The sequence below is a fragment of the Barbus barbus genome (genome assembly GCF_936440315.1).
Source record: "Barbus barbus genome assembly, chromosome: 38".
In the NCBI taxonomy this organism is placed as follows: domain Eukaryota; kingdom Metazoa; phylum Chordata; class Actinopteri; order Cypriniformes; family Cyprinidae; genus Barbus; species Barbus barbus.
The window spans coordinates 28,048,401-28,073,517 of record NC_136716.1 but is presented as its reverse complement, the minus strand read 5'-3'; the positions used below and the strand labels follow the sequence as shown (position 1 = coordinate 28,073,517).

General features: G+C 39.5%; 1 protein-coding gene across 1 annotated transcript in view; it reads right to left on the bottom strand.

The window, feature by feature from the left end:
* Window positions 1-1,056: 1,056 nt before the first annotated feature.
* Window positions 1,057-25,117, bottom strand: part of LOC306857618 (uncharacterized protein) — a 25,740-nt gene continuing 1,679 nt past the window's right edge. Inside the window, exons 3-6 of the mRNA XM_079397644.1 lie at window positions 24,695-24,834; window positions 17,714-17,942; window positions 16,220-16,440; window positions 1,057-1,747 (exon numbers count right to left, since the gene is read on the bottom strand). Of these exons, the coding sequence (XP_079253770.1) occupies window positions 1,580-1,747; window positions 16,220-16,440; window positions 17,714-17,942; window positions 24,695-24,834 (758 nt within the window). The 3' untranslated portion in view covers window positions 1,057-1,579. The remainder of the gene's footprint in view (window positions 1,748-16,219; window positions 16,441-17,713; window positions 17,943-24,694; window positions 24,835-25,117) is intronic.

The window sequence follows — 25,117 nt, the reverse complement described above, 5'->3', positions numbered from 1 at the left end:
GATTCGGTTTCAAACTAAAGTAAAAGACCGCTTCTTAAAGCAGAGAAGGTGAACATGCTGGTGTTCTTGTAGAAAAAACATGCAAGTCCTGTCAGCGACAGCCAGTTTAGTTTTACTTTTCTTGTTTTCGTTTTGAGAAGCTTGTTATCTTTGCTGTTTACCTCATGTTATGCTATGGAGGCTTTCCTTAATTAAAAAAAAATATTAATATTTATTTGCTTCCTCAGAGTTTGCTAAACATTCTGTAGTATACTAGGTATATAGTACAGCATGTGGTGTGTCCTGTGCCATGTCTCGTCTTATTCGTTTTTGTTGATAAATGTTATGTAAGAGTTTGTCATTGTCAACGTACTGTTTTATTGTTGTTGCGCTTTTTAATTAATAACAATGAATCCATCTTTTGTTTTAGTCTTAAAAAGTTAAAGGTGTATAGATATAAGCAAAACAGACAATTATCTTTTCTTGTAAAACGTGACACCAAGATCGCCAATTTGAAAGTAAAAAGCGCACGAAAAGAGGACTTCCTGATCACAAAATATAAATCAGGATATAAATATATAAATATATAAATATAAATACAGATGAAAAAGAAGGGCTTGAATGTTGAACACTTTCGTTGCCATATAACTATAAACTATGATAAAAGTTCATCAGCATGCATTGATTAATCAAATGTTGTAGCAAAAACAAAAAACAAATTGCAACCAAATTATGTGCTCGTGCGCAAAAGTGAGATCAGTGGGAAGAATGAGTCTAGAGCCCTGCACGAAAGACTGCTAATTCTCCAAACATGTGTTTAGATGACTGAAAGGAGGTAAAACCAGAGTGATGTATGGACTTACTTCACGCAGTCATTTATTTACTTTATAACAGGAAATAAATATCGGTTCTGCATATCGGTTAACGGGCACATAGACATGCAAATAATATTGGTTATAAAAAATCAATATCGGTCGATCACTAGTCAGTGGATGTTGTACATTAGAAGAACTTAATCATTCATTCAGAGAAATCTCTTTCTGTCCCATTCCCCAAAAAAACCCAGATGATTTGTTTGAGACAGAAATATGTATTTTATTGCATGAAATATTAATAATTTCAAATTAACTGACAAAATGGATATTAGAAAACTATTACTGAGGCTTTAACAGATCAAAATATCTTTATCATCTGAATATTCTCACTAACACGGCCAGAAATTTTAATCAGTATGACAATACCAACTAGGATCTTTTCTATGTTCAGAGTTTTAAAGTCACAAATTAGTAATATGTAAAAAATGACCATGAATAGTTACTAGAATGTCGAGAGTATGAAAACCTGGATTCTTTGGACTCTGAGAACTTAAAATCTGATCAAACACAACTTGTTCAAAATACAGACTGATGTTCGATTAGAAAAGTAAAACATTTCTCAGCAATTATCAAATATTAAAGCTGCACTAAATCATTTTCCGTCATTAAAAAGATATAAATCAGTAGTGATGATACTCTGATAAACTGATAATACTCACTGCTATCGAACGCATGGAATGAATGATTGAGTGAATAAAGCGTCAGTGTTCGGAGCTGCAGAGGCTTCAGATGCTCAGAGTGATGGAGCGGATGCTTCCGGCCGGGATCTTAGCGTCCGTCGCTTCTCCTCGGATGCGGAAGATCACGCGTGTGCTGGAGGGGATGGTCGCCGTGGCGATCAGCGGTTTACCCAGCCACCCCTGCACTCCTCGCTTATACATGGAGACGGTGACCTGCGCACATCAGCACAGAACACACATTAAACCACAGGAGCCAGAGGAAACCGGTCTGTATTCACTACATGAGAAACTGGTCTCTTTATAATGAACGATGACTTATGAACAAACACACAGAACATGACTTCCAGAAGCTCATCATGTGGTCCTGACGGTCTGTGGGGTCACGACCCTGACTGTGACCTCTGTGGACTAGGATTGTACTGATATACCGGTATGACGGTCTATCGCGGTTTGAACGCACACGGCTATCATACCGTAAACATTTGCATATCTATGGTTTAAAAAAACAAAATAATGAAAAAAAATGTATATAATAATCTCACCCGCACATATGCAATTTATTTCGTCTGCTTCACTCTGCTGAAATAACAGAGACAGAGACTGTATCTAATCTCCTTCCCCCGAGATTTAAGATTGCAGTATGAGAATACTTTGCATATTAAAAACAAAAACACGAGCGTGGGGTTGTCCTTGAGGACGAATCCAATTTGCTAAAAATGTGGACGCAAAGTGGCTGCAAAAGCATCCAACATCCAACATGTCGCTCATATTCACAGACATCATCCCTCCGTGCAGATAAAGGCGTCACATTAATAACACGTTATAAGGCCGTATAGTTTCTGTGATGCAGAGAGAATCCCGGAGCAGTCGTGAACATGGCATTTACAGAATAACCTCAACGAGGCTGTCAATTAAAACACACAATCTGATGGATGGATCAATCAGAAGTAGATATGAGTGGCGCTGTTTTATCTGCTACATACTGAAGTAAGCCTGCATGACACTAATGGTGTTCTCAGCATCTACAGAAACATCAGCAGAGCTGCTCTGAGAGAAAACCAGCTTTATTTGAGAAAAACCATCAAATACACGAAACTCAAAGATCTGCTACAACCCGTCAAAATAAAAGTTCAATTTAACTTCAAGTCCTGACAGAAGTAAATGAGCCTTGTACAATGTACTTAAAAGTTATGACAACAATAATAATATTCTTTATAATAATTCATTTATTTAAACATTATTTTTGAGGAATATCATGTTTGTCCATGTTTTAACTTAGAATACCTCTGTTGTGCAGCACTTTGACAAAAATAAGTGTTGTTAAATTTTCATTTGATAACATTTTAAAACAGTAATTAAAATGTTAAAGTGTGATATAGATATACATAAGGCTTATGGCTTTATTTTGTAATTTTTTTTTTTGTTGTTGTTCCTCTGAAGGGAGGCTTACTTTCATTAAAATGATTTCAAGTTTGTTCCAATAAAGGATTTGTTCACTCAAATAACTTGTTCTTATTCTTTTAAGAGTCATTGTTACTGATAAGAATTATTGTTTAATATATACCGTGAAACCATGATATTTTCTGAGACGATTATCATACCGTGAAAATCTCATACCGTTACAACCCCACTGTGGACTCTCCTGATCTTCAGCTGGTCCAATCTGTCACGTATAGTCTCACACATGCACTGAACACTGAATCTGTCCTTCGTTTAAACTGAATCAAATGAAAGAGTTCAACAGAAAACTCGACTTGACTTGACGCGTATCGCCACACAATGGAGCAGAAACACTTGAGCATCAAAGACGCAGCGGGTTTGAAAAGCGTTTCGCTCCATCATCACGAAGGCCTCTTCTTGGGGTTGTGTGTTGACACAATGGCCGTTTAATGAGATTCACACACGACGAATAGACGCGTCCGTCTCAAAGGACTATTTCCAGCCTATGCCGGATTAAAATCATTCTCTTTTCATGGCTTGATTTTCTTTCATTTTAGCTCGCCACAATTTTTCAATTATGCTTTTTCTAGTCATCTATTCTTTCATCTGAGGGGAAGTAAATTGACGAGAGGTTTATTAATGATGACACTGGGCAGAGATCTTCACATCACCATCACAGCACAGACGAGCGTTACAAACACCAGAAAACACACCACAGACGAGCGTTACAAACACCAGAACACACACCACAGACGAGCGTTACAAACACCAGAAAACACACACACACCACAGACGAGCGTTACAAACACCAGAAAACACACAGACACCACAGACGAGCGTTACAAACACCAGAAAACACACACACACCACAGACGAGCGTTACAAACACCAGAAAACACACACACCACAGACGAGTGTTACAGACACCAGAAAACACACAAACCACAGACGAGCGTTACAAACACCAGAAAACACACACACACCACAGACGAGCGTTACAAACACCAGAAAACACACACACACCACAGACGCGCGTTACAAACACCAGAAAACACACACACCACAGACGAGTGTTACAGACACCAGAACACGCACACACCACAGACGAGCGTTACAAACACCAGAAAACACACACACACCACAGACGCGCGTTACAAACACCAGAAAACACACACACCACAGACGAGTGTTACAGACACCAGAACACGCACACACCACAGACGAGCGTTACAAACACCAGAAAAAACACACACACACACACACACACACACACACACACACACACACACCACAGACGAGCGTTACAAACACCAGAAAACACACACACACCACAGACGAGCGTTACAAACACCAGAAAACACACACACACCACAGACGAGCGTTACAAACACCAGAAAACACACACACCACAGACGAGTGTTACAGACACCAGAACACGCACACACCACAGACGAGTGTTACAAACACCAGAAAAAACACACACACACACACACACACACACACACACACCACAGACGAGTGTTACAGACACCAGAACACACACACACCACAGACGAGCGTTACAAACACCAGAACACACACACACACACCACAGACGAGCGTTACAGACATCAGAAAACACACACACACACACACACACACAACAGACGAGCGTTACAGACATCAGAAAACACACACACACACACACACAACAGACGAACGTTACAGACACCAGAACACACACACACCACAGACGAGCGTTACAGACACCAGAACACACACACACACACACACCACAGACGAGCGTTACAAACACCAGAAAACACACACACCACAGACGAGTGTTACAGACACCAGAAAACACACAAACCACAGACGAGCGTTACAGACACCAGAACACACACACACACCACAGACGAGCGTTACAAACACCAGAAAACACACACACACACACACACACACACACACACACACACACCACAGACGAGTGTTACAGACACCAAAAAACACACAAACCACAGACGAGCGTTACAAACACCAGAAAACACACACACACCACAGACGAGCGTTACAAACACCAGAAAACACACACACACCACAGACGAGCGTTACAAACACCAGAAAACACACACACCACAGACGAGTGTTACAGACACCAGAACACGCACACACCACAGACGAGTGTTACAAACACCAGAAAAAACACACACACACACACACACACACACACACACACACACACCACAGACGAGTGTTACAGACACCAGAAAACACACAAACCACAGACGAGCGTTACAAACACCAGAACACACACACACACCACAGACGAGCGTTACAGACATCAGAAAACACACACACACACACACACACACACACACACAACAGACGAGCGTTACAGACATCAGAAAACACACACACAACAGACGAACGTTACAGACACCAGAACACACACACACCACAGACGAGCGTTACAGACACCAGAACACACACACACACCACAGACGAGTGTTACAGACACCAGAAAACACACAAACCACAGACGAGCGTTACAGACACCAGAACACACACACACCACAGACGAGCGTTACAAACACCAGAAAAAACACACACACACACACACACACACACACACACACACACACACACACACACACACACACCACAGACGAGTGTTACAGACACCAAAAAACACACAAACCACAGACGGGCATTACAGACACCAGAACACACACACACACACACACACACACACACACACACCACAGACGAGCGTTACAAACACCAGAAAACACACAAACCACAGACGAGCGTTACAAACACCAGAAAACACACAAACCACAGACGAGCGTTACAGACACCAGAAAAAACACACACACACACACACACACACACACACACACACACACACACACACCACAGACGAGCGTTACAGACACCAGAACACACACACACCACAGACGAGCGTTACAGACACCAGAACACAAACACACCACAGACGAGCGTTACAGACACCAGAACACACACCACAGACGAGCGTTACAGACATCAGAAAACACACACACACACACACACACACACACACACATGTTGGGTTTCCATGTTTTATGGGGACATCCCATAGGCGTAATGGTTTTTATACTGTACAATCTGTATGTGCTATTGCCCTACACCAACCCTACACCTAAACTTAGCCCTCACAGGAAACATGCTGCATTTTTAGATTTTCAAAAAACTTTATGCTGTATGATTTATAAGCTTGTTTCCTCATGGGGACCAAAAAATGTCCCCACAAGATTAAGATTTACTGGTATTACTATCCTTGTGGGGACATTTGGTCCCCAGGACGTGATGAATACCAGGTGCACACACACACACACACACACACACACACACACACACCACAGACGAGCGTTACAGACACCAGAACACACACACACCACAAACAAGCGTTACAGATACCAGAACACACACACACACACACACACACACACCACAGACGAGCGTTACAGACACCAGAACACACACACACACCACAAACAAGCGTTACAGATACCAGAACACACACACACACACACACACACACACACACCACAGACGAGCGTTACAGACACCAGAAAACACACACACCACAGACGAGCGTTACAGACACCAGAAAACACACACACACACACACACACACACACCACAGACGAGCGTTACAGACACCAGAAAACATACACACCACAGACAAGCGTTACAGACACCAGAAAACACACACACCACAGACGAGCGTTACAGACATCAGAAAACACACACACACACACACACACACACACACACACACACACACACACACCACAGACGAGCGTTACAGACACCAGAAAACACACACACACACACATACACACCACAGACAAGCATTACAGACACCAGAACACACACCACAGACGAGCGTTACAGACACCAGAACACACACACACCACAGACGAGTGTTACAGACACCAGAACACACACACACCACAGACGAGCGTTACAGACACCAGAACACACACACACACCACAGACAAGCATTACAGACACCAGAAAACACACACACACACACACACACACACACACACATTCACACTGTCTCACACACACACACACACACACACACACACACCACAGAGACCCAAGGGTGTATGAGAGAGAGTCTGTGTGTGTGTGTGTGTGTGTGTGTGTGGCCTTACAATATTACAAAACTGGACTCTTGCTACATTGTGAGAACATAAAATCGATGGGAAAAAAAATCTCCCTCTTGTGGACTTTCTCAAAGGTAAAAATGATTCATAAACCATGCTTTTTTTTGGTGTCAGTGTTTAATAATTTGCTTTACATTTATTCTGTTTACATACAAAGCAACAATGTGGAAAACAAAGAAGCGCTTCATCCTCAGCAGCAGAGAGACGTTTCTGATGGTTTAGGATGACAACAACACGGCGGTTAGTGATTACACTCAACACACAAATGCATTGTGGGACAAGATTTCACTGGAGACACAAGCACATTGTTATTTTCCATCTTCTGTAAGTTTGTCTGAGACGAGCTGCTGTCATCTAAATATCATGGGGAAAATTAAGACATTTTTCCAGTATCAAAATTTGTGATTAAAACATTCTGAGCACTGATGGCATTTGCTTTCTACTGTTTTTCAACTTTTTTTGGGGGAAAAAAAGTGTCATTGATGAAAAATACTAAATCAATAACATGCATGTAACAAATTCATGTATTTTGACAACTTCAAGATCAACAAGAGAATCTGAATCTTCTGTAAGATCAGACTTTGGTTCATCCGTATTCCTTCTTCTCCAGACTCTGAGGATCATCTCAAGCTGAGGTAAAGACCGTCTTCATCAATCAAACTCACTTTGAACCTTCACGTGATCCAGCAACACGAGCGTCTCTGGTTTCACCGGAGCTGAAGGACAGGCAGGTTATTAGGGACTTTCCAGCGTTCAGTGCAGTTACAGAACAACACCACAGACGAGACGAACATCATCCACATGTGATGCTGGAATCCATTAATCAGGAGCGACAAACACATGCTTCAGCCCAGTTCACTCACAGGAGCCTGAACTAAACACCTCAACGCTCCTCCATCAACCCTCAGACCATCAGACTGTCCGGTCATCTGTGTTTCTCAAACTGACCTCACTGACCACCATCCTTGATCTCAAGCCACCAAACCGGCTTTAACCTGGTGAAACTGATCTACTGTAAGACAACAAGCTTTCAAAGATCAAATCTCAATCATGCTCTACTTCAATTCAAATCATTCAATCGTGTCATTTCTCTCAAACCTGGTGTGACCGTTTGATTGTAAATAGATTACTGGAATATATTTTATGAGTTTCACTGTTCATTCAATGTGTTACACTGCAAAAAATGCTTTTCTTACTTTCGTCTTGTTTCCTGACAAAATATCGAAAAATTCTTAAATCGTGAAGGATTTTTTAGACAAGTAAAAATTATTGTCTAGTTTTCAGAAAAAAGTCAAAAGAGTTTATTTCAAACCGAAAACAAGAATATTTAGCTTACCCCATTGGCAGATTATTGTGCTTGTTTCAAGCAAAAACTCGCTTAATTTTGACTAGTTTATTCTGAAAACAAGACCATTTTTATTAGTCTAGAAAATCTTTCTTGATTTAATTTTTTTTTTTAGACAAATAAAATGTAAGAAAAGCAATTTTTGCAGTGTACTTGTTATTTTTTTAGTAATTAGTGAAATTTACTAGCACTATCCGAGTGAAAATGACATCATTTTTTCAGTGTGTGTGTGTGACTTTCTTTCTTGTGTGGAACGTAATAGAGGATATTTTGAGAAATGTCTGTTTATCATCAATATAATGAAAGTCAATGGGGTCCAGTGTTGTTTGCTAAGTATCTGCAGTTTTCCACAGAAGATGGAAAGTGCTGCAGGTTTGAAGGGCTGTGTTAATGAGGCGAGTTATCTGATGCTCAGACTGCATGTAGACGACAGCGTGTTCAGTCACGTCTGCTCCGGCTCGTTCATCCGTAATGCTCGCAGCGAGACGGCTGTTTGTAGCTCGTATTAGAAACTGATCAGTAACTTTCTAGACAGTACAACTATGGTCTAAAAACAATGTTTTATGCTACATTATTAATACTACAGATGTAAACAAAATAAAACGGATATGAAACATGTACGAAAGGATGCAAAACATTATTCACAAGCATTGCAGTCTGGTTCTATTCATGTATTTTTAGTTTACATAATGTTTGCATAAAATTAAACTGCATTGCACTAGATCTGATATTTTGATAATTCAAATGCATGAGTGGAAGATTTGGTTGCATTGCATTTTAATGTTATAAAATTGTACTGTATGTAACTGCACTGCAACCAAAGAGCAAAACTGTGTTTTAACGTTTCAACCCTTGTGCTGTGCAGAAAATCCTCATCTGGTGTTGTTTTCTTTCAATTAGCAATTAGGCCTCATTGATGGCAGCTTATGCACCAGTTCTTAAGGGATAAAAGCATTATTTGTGATAGTTTTGGCAATATTCACTCAAAATCTGATGTATGCTCAGATCAGTGAGGTTTACGATCGATCAGGTTTGTGCGATACATTAACAAGCATCCACATCACTCTTTCCTCATTATTTCTCTCTCCCAGTTCATGAATCTGTTCTTCAGTGAATCAGCAGCGATCAGGATCGGTCTGAACGATGAGCTTCCCTTCATTCACACGGATCCAGTCTGAAGCTCATTGACTCCGGGCTCTTCGGCTCAATTCACGTCTGATTGAATTTGCTCCTCACAAACCTTCCTAATGGCATTAGACGAGCCGCACGCACACAACTAACTCCATTTAGCAGCCAAATCGGGTTTAAAGACCATATTGATGTCGAGCGTTATTAAGCGTGATCATCAAAACAACAGACAATGGGCCGAAGTGTCCACGGTTTATCTGTAATTCCACAGAAGCCAAACAGATGCTCTGATTTACAGAACGAGGAAACGCAGATAAGCCTGTTTGAGATACATATGGAAGCACAAGTTCTGATAAAAACCTTGCTAATCACATCTGAGAACAAAGTTCAGCCAATCAGCATGATTGAAGGATCGTGGCGGATTTAATTGGCGATTAGGAAGAGGACATTCATTTAAAGTGCGTCGTTTCCCAAACTCCGTCTGTCACTGGTCAAGCTCGCGGGTCAGTGTCTAGCTGGTTAGTCCAGGTTAGTTAACTCCATCTTTCTGTGATTCTGACTAAACAACATTTAGTCAAGCAACGCATCAGTGGCAAATATTTGATTATACTCCACTCGATGGTTTGACGGTGAATATTTTGGGAAGCGCTCTCAAAAATGGCCTTATATTTAACTGACTTTAAACAGAGACACTATAACTGTTTGAACATCCAAACAAATGGCACTCCACCTGTGATCATTGATACAGTTATTTCCATTTTCCCACTTTACCCTAAACAATTACCAGACTCACGAGTGGCTAGAAACGGACGTCCTCAGCTAAACGCGACGCACGATGAGACAGTAAGCGATGTGGAATCAAACACACGCTTCCCATCATGCACCGCCATCTGCATAATGAAGTGAACTTCAGCTGAAGTCACACTGGAAACGCCATTCAGTTCCTTCAGTAAACGGAAACCGAGGCTATTGGAACTAAAAGAAAAGCGTTTGAGGTGGTTACCAGCAATTAAATGAATAAAGAGCTCAATGTCTGCTCATAGTTAACATCGACTGCTTCAATTTACAAGTTAATCAGCAAAACACACACGAACTGGTCAGTTTTCAGCTTGATAGATGATATAGTATGTGTCCACAGCTACATCGCTCAAAAACTATCAAAACAGAGTGAAAAGATATAATCGTCCTCCTTCAGACAATATATTCAAAATATGCATAACATAATCTGACCTTGATTATACCAGAATGGACAGTGATTATCTTGATGTTCACCCAGCATGAATCTGTTATGTAGATCTTCATCTTGATTCTGTGAAGTGTGTGTCGAGGGCTGTTGAAGCAGACGGAGAGTCGCAGCTTCATTCGGATCGGCGGCTCTCTGAAGGGTTTGTGAGGAGCCGCATGTTTCATTTCCCTTCTAACGAGTCGTTACGCTCAAGAGTTCATTACACAGTGCAGTTAAACCGAGAACAAGCTCTGATCGTCTGCAAACACAGAAGTTTGAGTTTAAAACTGTTCTGCTTCTTATAAACCAGAACGACTCCGTTTGGTGCATTTTAACTAGAGATTCTAATGTAGAACTATCACAAATCTACACTGTCTTCTGGCCAAAATATATTTCAGAGCATTTGATTTTCATTTCAGGAATATAATTTTCACATTGAAAATATTTTTTATTTTAACCTTAAACAATCTAAATGTATTACACCATGTACTCGAGGAAAACACATTTCCAATCTTAAAACACATTTTGGGTAAATGCAGAATGTGTGTATTTTTAATATTGTTTACAATGTACAATATAAACAGATAGAAAACATTTGTTATCATTATAAATATAATTATGTAAAATATTTTAGTGTAATATTTTTGACAATTTTGTGTATATTTTGAAATATATGCCTGAAATCTGTATCTGAATATGTATATATATTTGCTGTAAGGGTTTATGTGTTTGTTTGTGTGTTTCTCTGCAGAATCGCTGCCCAGTTCTGAGTGACTGTGACATTCACTATCAGTGACTCAATACAGAGACAAAACCCTGGAGATCTGAAACACTAGAGAGCCGTTAAACACAAGCGTCAGCACTGACAGATTCATGCTGACAACATACAGCAGAAACAAACAAACCAGCATTTAATCAGACACAACACCCTAACAACACTAACAACATTGCCCTAGCAACCACACACACACAACACCCTAACAACAACACACTAACAACCACAAACAATGCCCAAGCAACCATACACACAACACCCTAACAACCACATATAATACCCTAGCAACTGCATAGCAATGCAACAGAGTTTGCATCACTCACATGTTGGATGTTTTACATGTCAAATATATAAAACATCTATAAAGCCAATAAGTGGGGTATGGTAGTTAGTGTATGGTAGTTAGTGTATGGTAGTTAGTGTATGGTAGTTAGTGTATGGTAGTTAGTGTATGGTAGTTAGTGTATGGTAGTTAAAGGAATAGTTCAGCCAAAAATAAATTCTGCCGTTAATTACTCACCCTCATGTCGTTCTAAAACCGTAGGACCTTCATTCATCTTTGTAACACAAATTAAGATATTTTTGATGAAATCCGAAAGCTTTCTGACCCTCCACAGACAGCAACGATACTACCACAGTCAAGACCCAGAAAGGTAGTAAGGACATGCATCAAAAATAAAAGCTTTATTCAACTATTCTTCTCCTCTGCATCACCTGCGCCAGTAATGAGAGTACTACGACGCATACCTGTGCGTTCCTCTGCTCATACACAAGGCGCAGCGCGTCAACAGCACCACACATATGCATCGTGGTACTCTCCCTAATGGCGGCAGACTGTCCCAGAAGAGAAGAAATCCTTGAATAAAGTCGTTATTTTTGGTTTCTTTGTGCACAAAAAGTATTCTTGTAGCTTCATAAAATTAAGGTTGAACCACTGATTGTTACGTGTCCGTTTCTGTTTAGTTCCTGTTTTCCCTTATTTGGTTCTTCCTGTTCTGATTTAGTTAATTAGTAATCATTGTGGAGTCCTGTCACCTGTTTTTAGTTAATTATCTCGTTTACTCCTTTGTTCCTGTTCCTTTAAAGGATCTCAGTTTGTGTTGTATCTTTGTCCTGTCTACTTGTTTATTAAAGGAAAAGTGAGTTGATGCATCGTTGTTCTCCTAATCTTTATTTTCTTTATCTACAACCACACGTTCCATAACACTGATGTCACATGGACTATTTGATGTCCTTACTAATTCCTTTGCCTTGACCGTGGTAATGTCTATGGAGGGTCAAAGAGCTCTCGGATTTAATCACAAATAGCTTCATTTGTGTTCCGAAGATGAACGAAGGTCTTACGGGTTTTGAACAAAATGATGGTGAATAATTAATGACAGAATTTAGATTTTTTGGGGAACTATCCCTTTAATGTGTTGGTGTATGGTAGTTAGCGTTTTAGTGTGATAGTGTATGGCAGTTAGTGTGGTAGTTAGTGTGAGATAGCTAGTGTATGTTAGTTAGCATTATGTAGTTAGCGTATGCTAGTTACTGTGTGGTAGTTAGCGTATGGTAGTTACTGTGAGGTAGTTAGCGTATGGTAGTTAGTGTGAGTGTTACTGGTTAAAGGTTGATGGTCTGTTTTCTCGTCTAAGTGTTTCTGGTCTCAGCGTTCGCTCACAGCGCTTCCATTAACTCCACAAACACCGATTACAGCCTCAGCTCGTCTCCGGCCGGCGATACACTCACACACGCAAGACCCTCATTAACCCAGAGCAGTTAATTGTGTAAGGAGATAATTGCATGTAAATGCTGCGGCTGAAGTGGCTTTTTAGTGGCTCTCAGGATTTAACACTGACGACATGAATTAATTTGAGTAAAACAGTCCATTCAGACTGACAGTAGCACAGGAATGATTTACTGACGATACACACCAGGAGAAATGACCTGACGTCTGATCTCTGAAGGTCGAAGGTCACGCAGGGTTAAGAATTCTCTCCCTAAAGATCCAAAACAACATAACTAGTGAATCCCAAAGGTTTTTCTGCCAGCTGATATGAACTATAATCTATGAAGTGTGACGTGAAGCTCCCGCTGCTCCTCTAGACCTTAAACATCATATTATACATTACTTCCACATCGGCTCCCATCAGTGAATGTGACATATAAAGAGCGTTCACAGCAATATGAGAAGTCGCTCGTAATGCGTGAGGTCACAGGAACACATGACCTGTGGGATCCAGCGGCCGCAGTATCAGCTGTCAGAGTGTTTAACAGCTCCATCCTTTCAGCACTATTTGAAAATAATTTCCTGACTTATTTGTAAGGTGACTCCAGACGAGCGCGAGCCTCCAGCGCTTCACACAGCCTTCACACCGAACCCGAGACGACAGGAACACCGATGAAGACGCTTTTGTTCCGCGGCGGCTTTAATGTGTCTTAATGGAGACGCGTTACATGCAGAAACACCAGAAGAGAGGCTTCGACAAACACAATCGCATACTTTCCTTCATTCAGTCAACTGCTTAAGTGTGTTCCCGAGGGTGTTCTGGGTGATCTTCTGAACCGCAGCTGTTTCTCAGATTCATCTTTCATTGTGTCTGTGGGGTTTCTGGTGAAAATGGTGCGTCTGTTCACTTAGTAAAGCAGCATCACACTCTCCTCAACACACACATGATCTGAGGCATTTGTTCAATCACACACACACACATGTGAGATGTAGAGATCTCAGTCTGGAGAGTGTGTTTCTCTGGTTATTGTGGATCTCAGAGCCGCGTTCGCCGCTCTTATCTTTAAATTGATAAGAGAAATATGTCATGCTAGCAGAGTCTCTGAATCAACAAGCCCACACACACACACACACACACACACACACAATATTCCCTGCAGCGCCACCTACTGCTGACACACATGAACACGTGTGAGAAACACAATCACAGAAGCGCTTCAGTCTGATCCAACACCACACAAATACCACTCAATACAGTTTATATCGCTCCAAAATCTAACTATATAATTACACAGCTCTTTATATAAAGTTGGATATATAAGCATGTCTCCTGTGTACATATATAGCCAATCTCATTGGACTGATTGTTTATTCACAAAGTCACAGTACAATGTGTATTATGGCAATAGCTCTTCAGCTTTTATGAAGTGGTAACAATACTTCACTATGGTGTCTAAATGTAAATGTCTACGCAAAACACAGTGAGATGTTTTAGCAACAGTTTGAAAAAACTAATTTCATTTAATTCATTTTACTAAAAAATCTATCAAGAATGAACTGGAATATAGAAATATCTTTTACTATATCTTGCACTGCACATAGAAGGCAGTTCTTCCTCAGTTCATTAAATAAGTTCATTTTTCTTCATCGACAGATATTTGTTCTTGTATTAAAAATACATACACATAATTTTGTTTAATTTCTCAGAAAACAAGACTTAATTTCTTTATTTTTTATCTTTTGAATGATTTCTGAAGATCATGTGACACTGAAGTCTGGATTATTGATGTTGAAAATGAATCTTTAATCACAGGAATAAATTAAATTTTACATATTACAATAGAAAACTGTTATTTTGTAATACTGTTTAACAATATTCATGTTTTTATGAATTTTAATTAATTATTTCTCAATTATTGAAATGGCTGGACTTCATGTTTCATACCAGTTTTTTTATATTCTACAGCAAATATGTATTGGTGTTGCATTGTTGTTTATACATGATTAATTATTGACAAAAAAAAAAAATATATATATATATATTCCTAAGGTCATGATTTAACAAGCAGTATGTGTTTAAATGACCAATCACAGGAGCGGAGACATGTGGCATTTGAGTATCCCCGCCTCCAAGTGAAGTTGAGGGTGGAGCGAGCGCTACTCAGCGTCATCCTCGCAAGAGCGGATACAGTTCTGTGCGCTCATATAAAGTGCGCGCGTCTTATTGTTATGTGAGCGGCATTTGACACTATTTAAACGCCATACGAACAATTCTTTCATCCTCCATTACTGGCAGCGAACTATATTAACGCTAACATTAGTGGAGTGCCCTGATGCTAGTGTTTCCTGTCACTGTTTAAGTTCAGAGATGAAGACTAGCGGTCGGGATATGAACTCAAAACGAAACAACTGCCATGAATCTTGTATGATTTTTTTTTTTTTAAATAGGCCTATCGATATTCCGTTTTGGAGAATCGGTACAGTATCGCCAAACAAAATATCGCGATACTCACGTGTATCGATATTTTCTTACACTCCTAGTGTGTGTGTGTGTGTGTGTGTGTTTATGTGGTTTATGAGGACACAAATGTGTATAATGACATGGGTATGACAGAGGTATTACAATATGAAGGTGGTTTATGAGGACACTGCCTATGTCCCCGTAATTCAAAAGGCTTAAAAAAACATACTAAATGGTGTTTTTTTGAAAATCTAAAAATGCACAAAGTCTCCTGTGAGGGCTAAGTTTAGGTGTAGGGTTGGTATAGAGCAATAGAAAACACAGTTTGTACAGTATAACAACCCTTACGCCTATGGAGAGTCCCCATAAACCACAAAAACTAACATGTGTGTGTGTGTCACCTGCGGCGTGTGTCCCAGCAGGCTCCACAGCGTGTCTGTGATCACACTTCCTGTTCTGCTGAACTCCAGCAGCTCTGTTTCCTGTCGGTTGAGGGCGAGATGTTGGCAGCCCTGGAAGTCTCCGGCGAGCTCCTGACCGCTGCTCATCTGCAGGACGTCCCAGGTGCCCAAGAGCTCCAGCCGCTCCCGCACCGCCCGCATCTGACCGTACGACAGGTGACCTGCGGATTACAGAAGCTTGCTTATCTTAGGTCTTAAGATATGATACGTTAAATTAGGATGTTTTGCAAATTCGTATTACAGAAGCAAATCTTAACTTGATTTAGGATTCTTATCCTATCTTACAAAACCGTATCTCATCTCTAGTTAGGAAGTCTTAAATTGCATCATCAAGTTCGACAATCCACTCTCACTCAGGTCTGTTACCAAGCAACCAACACTGCGCCGGCTGCTGATGAGGTAAACAAAATAAAAAAACAGCTTTTAATTTCAGTGCGGCAGAAATGTAATCTTTGATAAGCTCTGTAGAAAAGGCAAAGCCGATACTATTTGGTAAGTTTTCAGCATCGCTCACTCACAAAGAAATTGTATTCTATATAATTATAACTGCACTGTCCTTGGAGCGGACCTGACCTACATTTCACTGCTGGTTATACTCTGTATAATTGTGTATGTGACCAATACAAATCATGAATCTTGAAAAGACAAACCCAGGTGGAAAATATTACTTAATAATACTTAATATATTAAAAATGATTCTTTAGTACTTCTCAAGATAAACTTAAGATCATCTAAGTGTACTGATATCTACACTTATATAAACTAAAATGCACTTTTAACATACTATCTACTCAAGTGTACTATAAGTGGTAACTAAATAAATATTTTAAATACAAATAAAGTATGTTAAAAGTGCATTTTAGCTCATATTCTTGGTGTCCCAAAATAGCACAGTTGAGTACACTTAGATGATCTTAAGTTTATCTTCAGAAGTACTAAAGAATAATTTTTAGTATATTAAGTACTAAACTAGTGCGTGAAAATAGAGCACTTTAAGTACATTATGGAAGTGTACTTTGTTTAAGCTGGGAAGACAGAGTGGGCAAGAGCTGCCGAAAATGTGTCTTTCTACCATTAAACATCTCCGTTCTTCATTTTCAATTATTAATAAATGTAATGCCATTGTTGGACAGTGCAACTGTAAGCCTTTTTTTCTGTTAGCTTTCAAATAATTTTGAAGTTAGGACAGCTGTGAGGTTGTCCCAAAGACAGTTTTTAGGATTTTTTGTCAATTTAGGAGGTTTGTGTAATACCCCCCTTCCTATCTGTAGATAATGCTGTTCTGTGTAGCTTTTTTCCTAAATGTGGTCCTAACTGAAATGACCATGGTTACCAAACAGATAAGATTTTAAAGTTAGGATCTTTCTGTAATGCGCCGCAGGTGAACCAGAGCAGAACCCCCCCCCCCCGAAGCTCTGTCTTCATCAGACGCACCTGAGATCCAGGACGGCGTGAAGGCGTCGGAGAGCCAGGACACGTATCCCTCGTGCAGCGAGCGCAGGAAAGGCTCCACGTCTGCGCAGGACATCAGCTGCTCCGTCTGCAGCAGATCCTCGCTCAGAACACAGTCCGCAGACAGGAGCAGCACTCTGGGAATGAAGAGATTGGGCCGGAGGTTCAGCCCGCAGCGCTTCATGTGACTGTGCAGGTTGCTGGTTTTCACCTGCAGACACAAACACCAGCAGATCCACATCATCCACTGATCAGATTCAGAGTGATGCGACTGATGTGATTCAAAACGCTCAAAATGAGCCTCAAATGCAAAATAATAAGCATAACAGGGACAGTAAAGATCCATTTCAGAAAACACAAAATAACCGTCAAAAAGCTGTAATTACTTCATACAGTATATTCACAGTTTGTGAAAATGAAAACAAATACGCTTAGAAAATGTAAAAAAAAAAAATTATATATGGTAAACATATATAGGCTGCATTAATTAGATCAACCGGGAACACTCCCCATAACACATGATGTACTAGTTACATCATAAGAAGAATGGCATCTACGCTAATATTTGTCTGTTTCTATTCTGTTTCTCAGTCCGTGTCCGGATCAGATGGTGGATCGGCGCCGGGAGATGATGTATGTGGCCCTGATCGTCGGCAGAGGCCGGACACCTGGATGAGCCCCGGGGACATATCCCCAGTCACCGTAGCCACCCGATCCGGTCCGTATCCAGATCAGATGGTGGTCAGCACCCAGAGACGACCTCTACAGCCCTGAACGTCAGCGGAGACCAGGACAGCGAGATGAGCGCCAGAGACAGATCCCCAGTGAGGACCCCGCCACTTAGACAGCCATCGGGAAAGACCACTGGAACCAGTTGAGCCCTTACAATCTGACTTTGCTGCAGTTGGAACTGAACTGCTGGTTCGTTTGGCCAGAGGAGACTGAGCCTGGTTTCTCCCAAGGTTTTTTTCTCCATTCTGTCTCTGATGGAGTTTTGGTTCTTTGCCGCTGTCGCCTCTGGCTTGCTTAGTTGGGGACACTTCATTTCCAGTGATATCGTCGACCTGATTGCCCAGACACTATTTAAACTGAACTGAGCTGGATGATGACATCACTGAATTCAATAATGAAATACCTTTAACTGATAATCTTTTTTTTTTTGTCTTTTCATTTTACATTATTGACACACTATTTTCCTTTTTTGATATTGTGCAGTTGCTGTGATACAATTTACATTGTTAAAAGCGCTATATAAATAAAGGTGACTTGACTAAAATAAATAAATAGGCTAAATAAATAGCTTATAGGCCTATATTATGTATATTTTTATTATTATGTGACCACCCTGCATAGAGTTTGGGTCACAAAAATATTAAATTATTTGTATGTAATTTGTTTAGTATCTATGTATGTCTATTTCTATTTACATGTGTATATAGAGAAGGAGAAGCTGGCGTCAAGCTGCGTTTACATTTAGTCATTTAGCGACTTACGAATGAGGACAATGGAAGCATTTAAAATCAACAAAAGGGCAATAATATGCAAGTGCTATGTCTCAGTTAGCTTAACACAGTACACGTAGCAAGGTTGTTGTTTTTTTATTATATAATAAATAAAAAACAAAACCGATAGAAAAGAAAAAGAATAGAGCAAGCTAGTGTTTAGAGGCCTTATTTGCTTTTGTTAACAGTATAATAAATAAAAAGAAAACAAATTGATAGAATACAAAAAGATTAGAAAAGCTAGTGTTAGGTTTTTTTTTTGTTTGTTTTTTTAAAGAATAGAATTAGAATAGAGAGTGCTAGAGTTAGAGGGTCAAATAAAGATGGAAGAGATGTGTTTTTAGCCGATTCTTGAAGATGGCTAAGGACTTGGATTGAGTTGGGCAGGAGGGAACATTTAATGAAAAAGTCCGTGAAAGTGATTTTGTGCCTCTTTGGGATGAACATAAAGCGTCGTTCACTTGCAGAACACAAGCTTCTAGAGGCACATAGGTCTGAAGTAATGAAGTTAGGTAAAGGGGTGCAGAGCCAGAGGTGGTTCTGTAGGCAAACATTAATGCCTTGAATTTAATGCGAGCAGCTATTGGTAGCCAGTGCAGATTGATGAACAGAGGTGTGATGTGCGTTCTTTTTGACGCATTAAAAATGTATCTTGCTGCCGCGTTCTGGATGAATTGTAAAGGTTTGATAGAGATTGTAGGAAGACCTGCTAAGAGAGCATTGCAATAGTCCAGCCTGGACAGAACAAGAGCCTGAACAAGGAGTTGTGTTGCATGTTCTGAGAGAAAGGGCCTGATCTTCTTGATGTTGAATAAAGCAAATCTGCAGGACCGGGCAGTTTTAGCAATGTGGTCTGAGAAAGTCAGCTGATCATCAATCACAACTCCAAGGTTTCTGGCTGTTTTTGAAGGAGTTATGGTTGATATGCCTAACTGGATGGTGAAATTGTGATGAAGTGATGAGTTTGATGGAACCACAAGCAGTTCTGTCTTGGCAAGGTTGAGTTGAAGGGGATGGTCCTTCATCCAGCAAGAAATGTCTATCGTCGGATCATCAGGATGGAATGAGAGGTAGAGTTGAGTGTCATCAGCATAGCAATGATATGAAAAGCCATGTTTCTGAATGACAGAACCTAGTGATGCCATGTAGACAGTAGGGGTGTGAGGAGCGTCTCGCTGCAGCCCACAAGATCCAGGGGGCGTGGTTGGATCCAGATCCAACTCCTCCCACCTTACATAGACCTAAACGAACCCATCTCCACCCCCTGAGCCCTAAACCCACCCCGTCTCCACCCCTAAACCTACCAATCTCCACCCCCTAGATGTGGCTCCAACCACGCCCCCTGGATCTTGTGGACTGCAGCAAGCCCTACTTGAGGGGTGTCGCGATATACCGGGATACCTGATTGACGATAACTGTGATATTCAAATCATGAAATATCAACATTGTGTTAATTTTGGGTATGACGATATACCAGTATTTGCGATAACCACAATATTTAAAATGAACAGGACACTTATGATAACATGACACGCAAATAGCCTACTCCAGCGCCAGTACCTGATTGACCTCGCAGGTGGCAGTATTGCGCCTTAACGCTGACACCTGTCAAACAAGAAGACGACCCAGCGCGCGGCCACACTACTCCGAGAAGAACCATCTACAATATTATACAGACAGTAAGTTGTCATTATTTTACTTGTCATGGTACCGCGTTTTCTTTACTCATCTAAATTTTGTATTTGTATTTGCAATCAGGTCATGGCCAATACATGCACGTAGCACTTGATTTCTTTGTTCAAATCTCTTAACACGATTAAAACAAATCTAGAAAAACGGAGCGAGCACATTGCTACATTAAACTCTGTAAAATGTTAAGTTGGTCGCAGTGCCATGCACTTAATGCCTCATCTGTGGTTGTTCTAGATGCACATTAATACTGAATTAGAAGCACGTTAACTGCATGACTTCATTGGCGCCAGCGCAACTATAGGTTAAAGAGATTAACCTGTTAACTTGTGTACCCGTATTTTAAAGTATCAGTTATGATGTTAATATTTATTCATCATGCTGTTGAACTTGACAGTATTTTCTCTCTTGTTATTTCATAGGGAGCTTCAAAGAAGACAGAGAAAGCCAGTCTCAGGTCAGCTGTGACCTGAAGAAGAAGAAGTGAAAATGCATGTGCCTTGTGTTTATCATTATCCTTATGTTCATTGGGTAAAAAGAAAAACTAAATAAACAAAGCAAAAAATAATTTGACTGATTCCCCAAGGTTTCTATAGATATTGCGATATATCAATATCGTGAATTCTTTTGGTCACAATAACTGTGGTGTGAAAAATCTAATATCGTGACAGCCCTAGACTGAGAAGAGAAGCGGTCCAACAACTGAGCCCTGAGGCACCCCAGTAGCTAGATGTTGTGACTTGGACACCTCACCAAGATACCTTGAAGGACCTATCAGAGAGGTAAGACTCAAACCACTGGAGTGCGGTTCCTGAGATGCCCTTTACTAGTAGGGTTGACAGGAGGATCTGGTGGTTAACTGTGTTAAAAGCAGCAGATAGATCCAGCAAGGTACATGTGTGTGTGTGTGTGTGTGTGTGTATATATATATATATATATATACACACACACACACATTTATCCGCCATACTTGCAGGATAGCACTGTCCTTCCACTCTTGAGTTTAGGGTAGTATTTAGATTTTTTTGTTGTGATTGTGAAAAATGTCACCACTGTATGTCATTCATGCTGCATCGATAATTGCAACCGTAACTCAGATCATCTTTCTGAGAGAAATCTATTAATAATGTGACTGATAAAACCCACTGCCTGTCACTCAATATAAGAATCACATTGCTGGGTGTTTTTGAAAGTTTTGATTTTGTTTGGTTTAATAATTAAAATGACCTTCTTCGCGAGTATGACTCTCACTCGGCTTGTGAATTAGCAGAACTTGAACGGGGACTTTCTAAAATGCTGAACACGACTAACGCTTCATGTGGCTTAATATACCAAGACAGGGATAAAGCATTGTAAAGCACAAACTATGTGCAGATATGCATATAAGCTCAAAATGTAAACGCAACACATTTATTTACAGGTTAAGCATTTTCCTCTCATATAAAGAAAATGCTCAGACAGAGTGATATTAAAAGACCACATTCTGTGCACACCTTACTAATAAAGCATACTATGTGCAGAAAAACAGATGAGCCCAAAATATGATCTTTTAATATCAATGTCTTTTAATATCAATGTCTTTTAATATCAATGTCTTAATCCATAAGCGTTTTGTTCATTACGTTTTCTAAAGGGAGGAAAAGGCTTAACGTTTAAACACGTTGCATTAATATATTCTGGGCTCATCTGCATATCTTTTAGCATCACTATCTTAGTACATTAAACCAGCATTTTAAAATGCTACAAAACGGTTCACAAGCTCCTAGGGATTTGATTTTGATAATTTTGATAGTTTCAATTGATAATTTGTGTAATTGAGTAATTTTAAGATATTTGTGTCGTAAGGAACTCCATTCATGTATCATGTATCCAAGTCATTTGTGTATTACATGTATTTCTTACCTGAAATACTTACCAGAGTTGTTTATCTGAGATATTTATGAGTAAATCCAGATGTGTTGGAGAATTAGAACATTTTTGTATATATGGTCATTTATTTATTTATTTACTGTTATTTGATTTAATCCTAAAAGGGGCAACGCATCCTGGGGATACAAACATTTGAGAAGCTGTGGAGGGAAGCAGTGAATGTGTAGGTCTTATTTCTTGGTTTCATTTTGAAAGGGTGCTTGTTGTGAATATATAATATTTTAAATCTGCATGGCCGCTTTTAGTGGGAAATCTACTCCGTCTTGATGAAAGTTGATCTAATTCACATTTTTACATGTTGGAGGGGACTTGCCTGTTTAAAAAGCTTTTGTTCAGCATTAGCTTTTTAGGTTTACATTGAAATGTTATGAATTAAATGTTTACATTTTTTTGTAATCTGTCTCTAAATGTTTGCATCTCAGGGGATACGTCACCCTTTTAGGGGTATAAGTCAAGATATTAAAACACATATAGACTGAGATTTTGTGGCTTCTGTTTTAGAAAATCTTTTTACAATCTTGACAAAACAGATATCGTTGGAAAGGTCTGACAGTCAAGGATCCATATTTGGTATCTGTTTTGTAATAGAAGTGATATTGTGACAGAAAACTGCATCAAAAAATTGAGTAGAGTTTGTGTGTAACGCAGAGGCTATTTCTGGTATAGTGCCCAAACTAAATCTCACAGGAACCACCGTTTTTGAGATATCAACTTCAAATTTGGAACATAAATTGGTAACATATGGCTTTGATTTTATAGCAATTTTAGAGTGCAACATATTTGATAAAATATGTATTTTATATAAAATAAAAAACAATTACTATACTACATTATCTTTACTGTAAACTTAAACTGTTTTTAAAACTTAAACTTTTTTTTACTTTCTTTTTTTGAAATGCTTTCACTCATCTTTAGTGTCATCTTTAAAAAGAGACCAACCTTAGGTCTGTATTCCAAAGCGTTCAGGAATTACAACCATGTTGTAACAAGCATTAATAAACATTGTTCTGTTTTCAGTGAATTTATACCCCAAAGGAGCGACGTATCCTGGGGATACAAACATTCAAATCAAAAATAACAGTCAAGTTTTGAAAAAATCATGAAATGTATTATTTGAGTCCCAATAAGATGGAAATTAGCAATAAATTAATTTTCTGATGTCCCTTTATGGGTTGCCCTTTTTAGGGTTAATATGACTACTATGATTTAAAATGTTTTAATGGAATACAATGATTATTAAAGACAATAAAGAGGACCGCTTGGACAACCACTATCTCTTGACTCTCTCTCTCATTACTGTTAAGTCAAGAGAGTACTACAATTATATAAAAATAAATACAAATAACAAATAGTATAGTTTATAGCTTTAATGCATAGTTGATACTATAGTTAAATCATAGTAAATTATAAACACTAACCATAGTTTAACCATGGTATGTACAACTGTGGTTATATAAAGGGTAATCAATATGAAAAAAAAAAACTTGGTTACTACACTTTTACTATTAATACGGTTAATATAGTTAATTTTGGTAAGCATTGTTGGGGTCCCCAGTTGTGGTCTGTGCTACTTACAGCGTGTTTCTGTTTTAGTAGCTTGTTTCTGTGTTTGACTGTGTTCTGAGTATTTCCAGCACATATGCTGTCAAACTGATTAGTTTGCTGGAGCTTTTTCTATTTGCATGCGTTTTCTTAAGTAGCAGTGCATTGAACTCTCTCGACCACCATAGCATATGGATCCCACAACAATTAAAATACAAAAACATACAAAAACCTATTGTCGCTGTGTTTAATTGATAGATGATATTAGTTGAGATTTGAGTGATATTTAGAATCTGCTCACTGTAATGGCCTGAAGAGCGTCGGGCAGCTGCTCGATGGAGACGCTGCTGAAGTTCTGCTGCTGCGCTCTGACCTGAGCTTCACTCGCGACCGAAACAGAGCCGCTCCACGTCCTCAGATCGATGCAGAACACTCCGTGACCTGGAGACACAGACACACACACACACACACACACACAGACACACGCAGACACACACACACACACACAGACAGACACACACGCAGACACACACACACACACAGACACGCAAATATTAAATTACTAATATAATTACTATATATAATAAATTACTAATATATTTTAAATAAAATAAATTTAATGTAATATTTATGAGTACATTTTCCCAACTGTGCTAAGTACTCTTAACATAAATACCCTAATTAGCACTAACACTTAAACAGATCAGATAAAGTACCGGAAGTG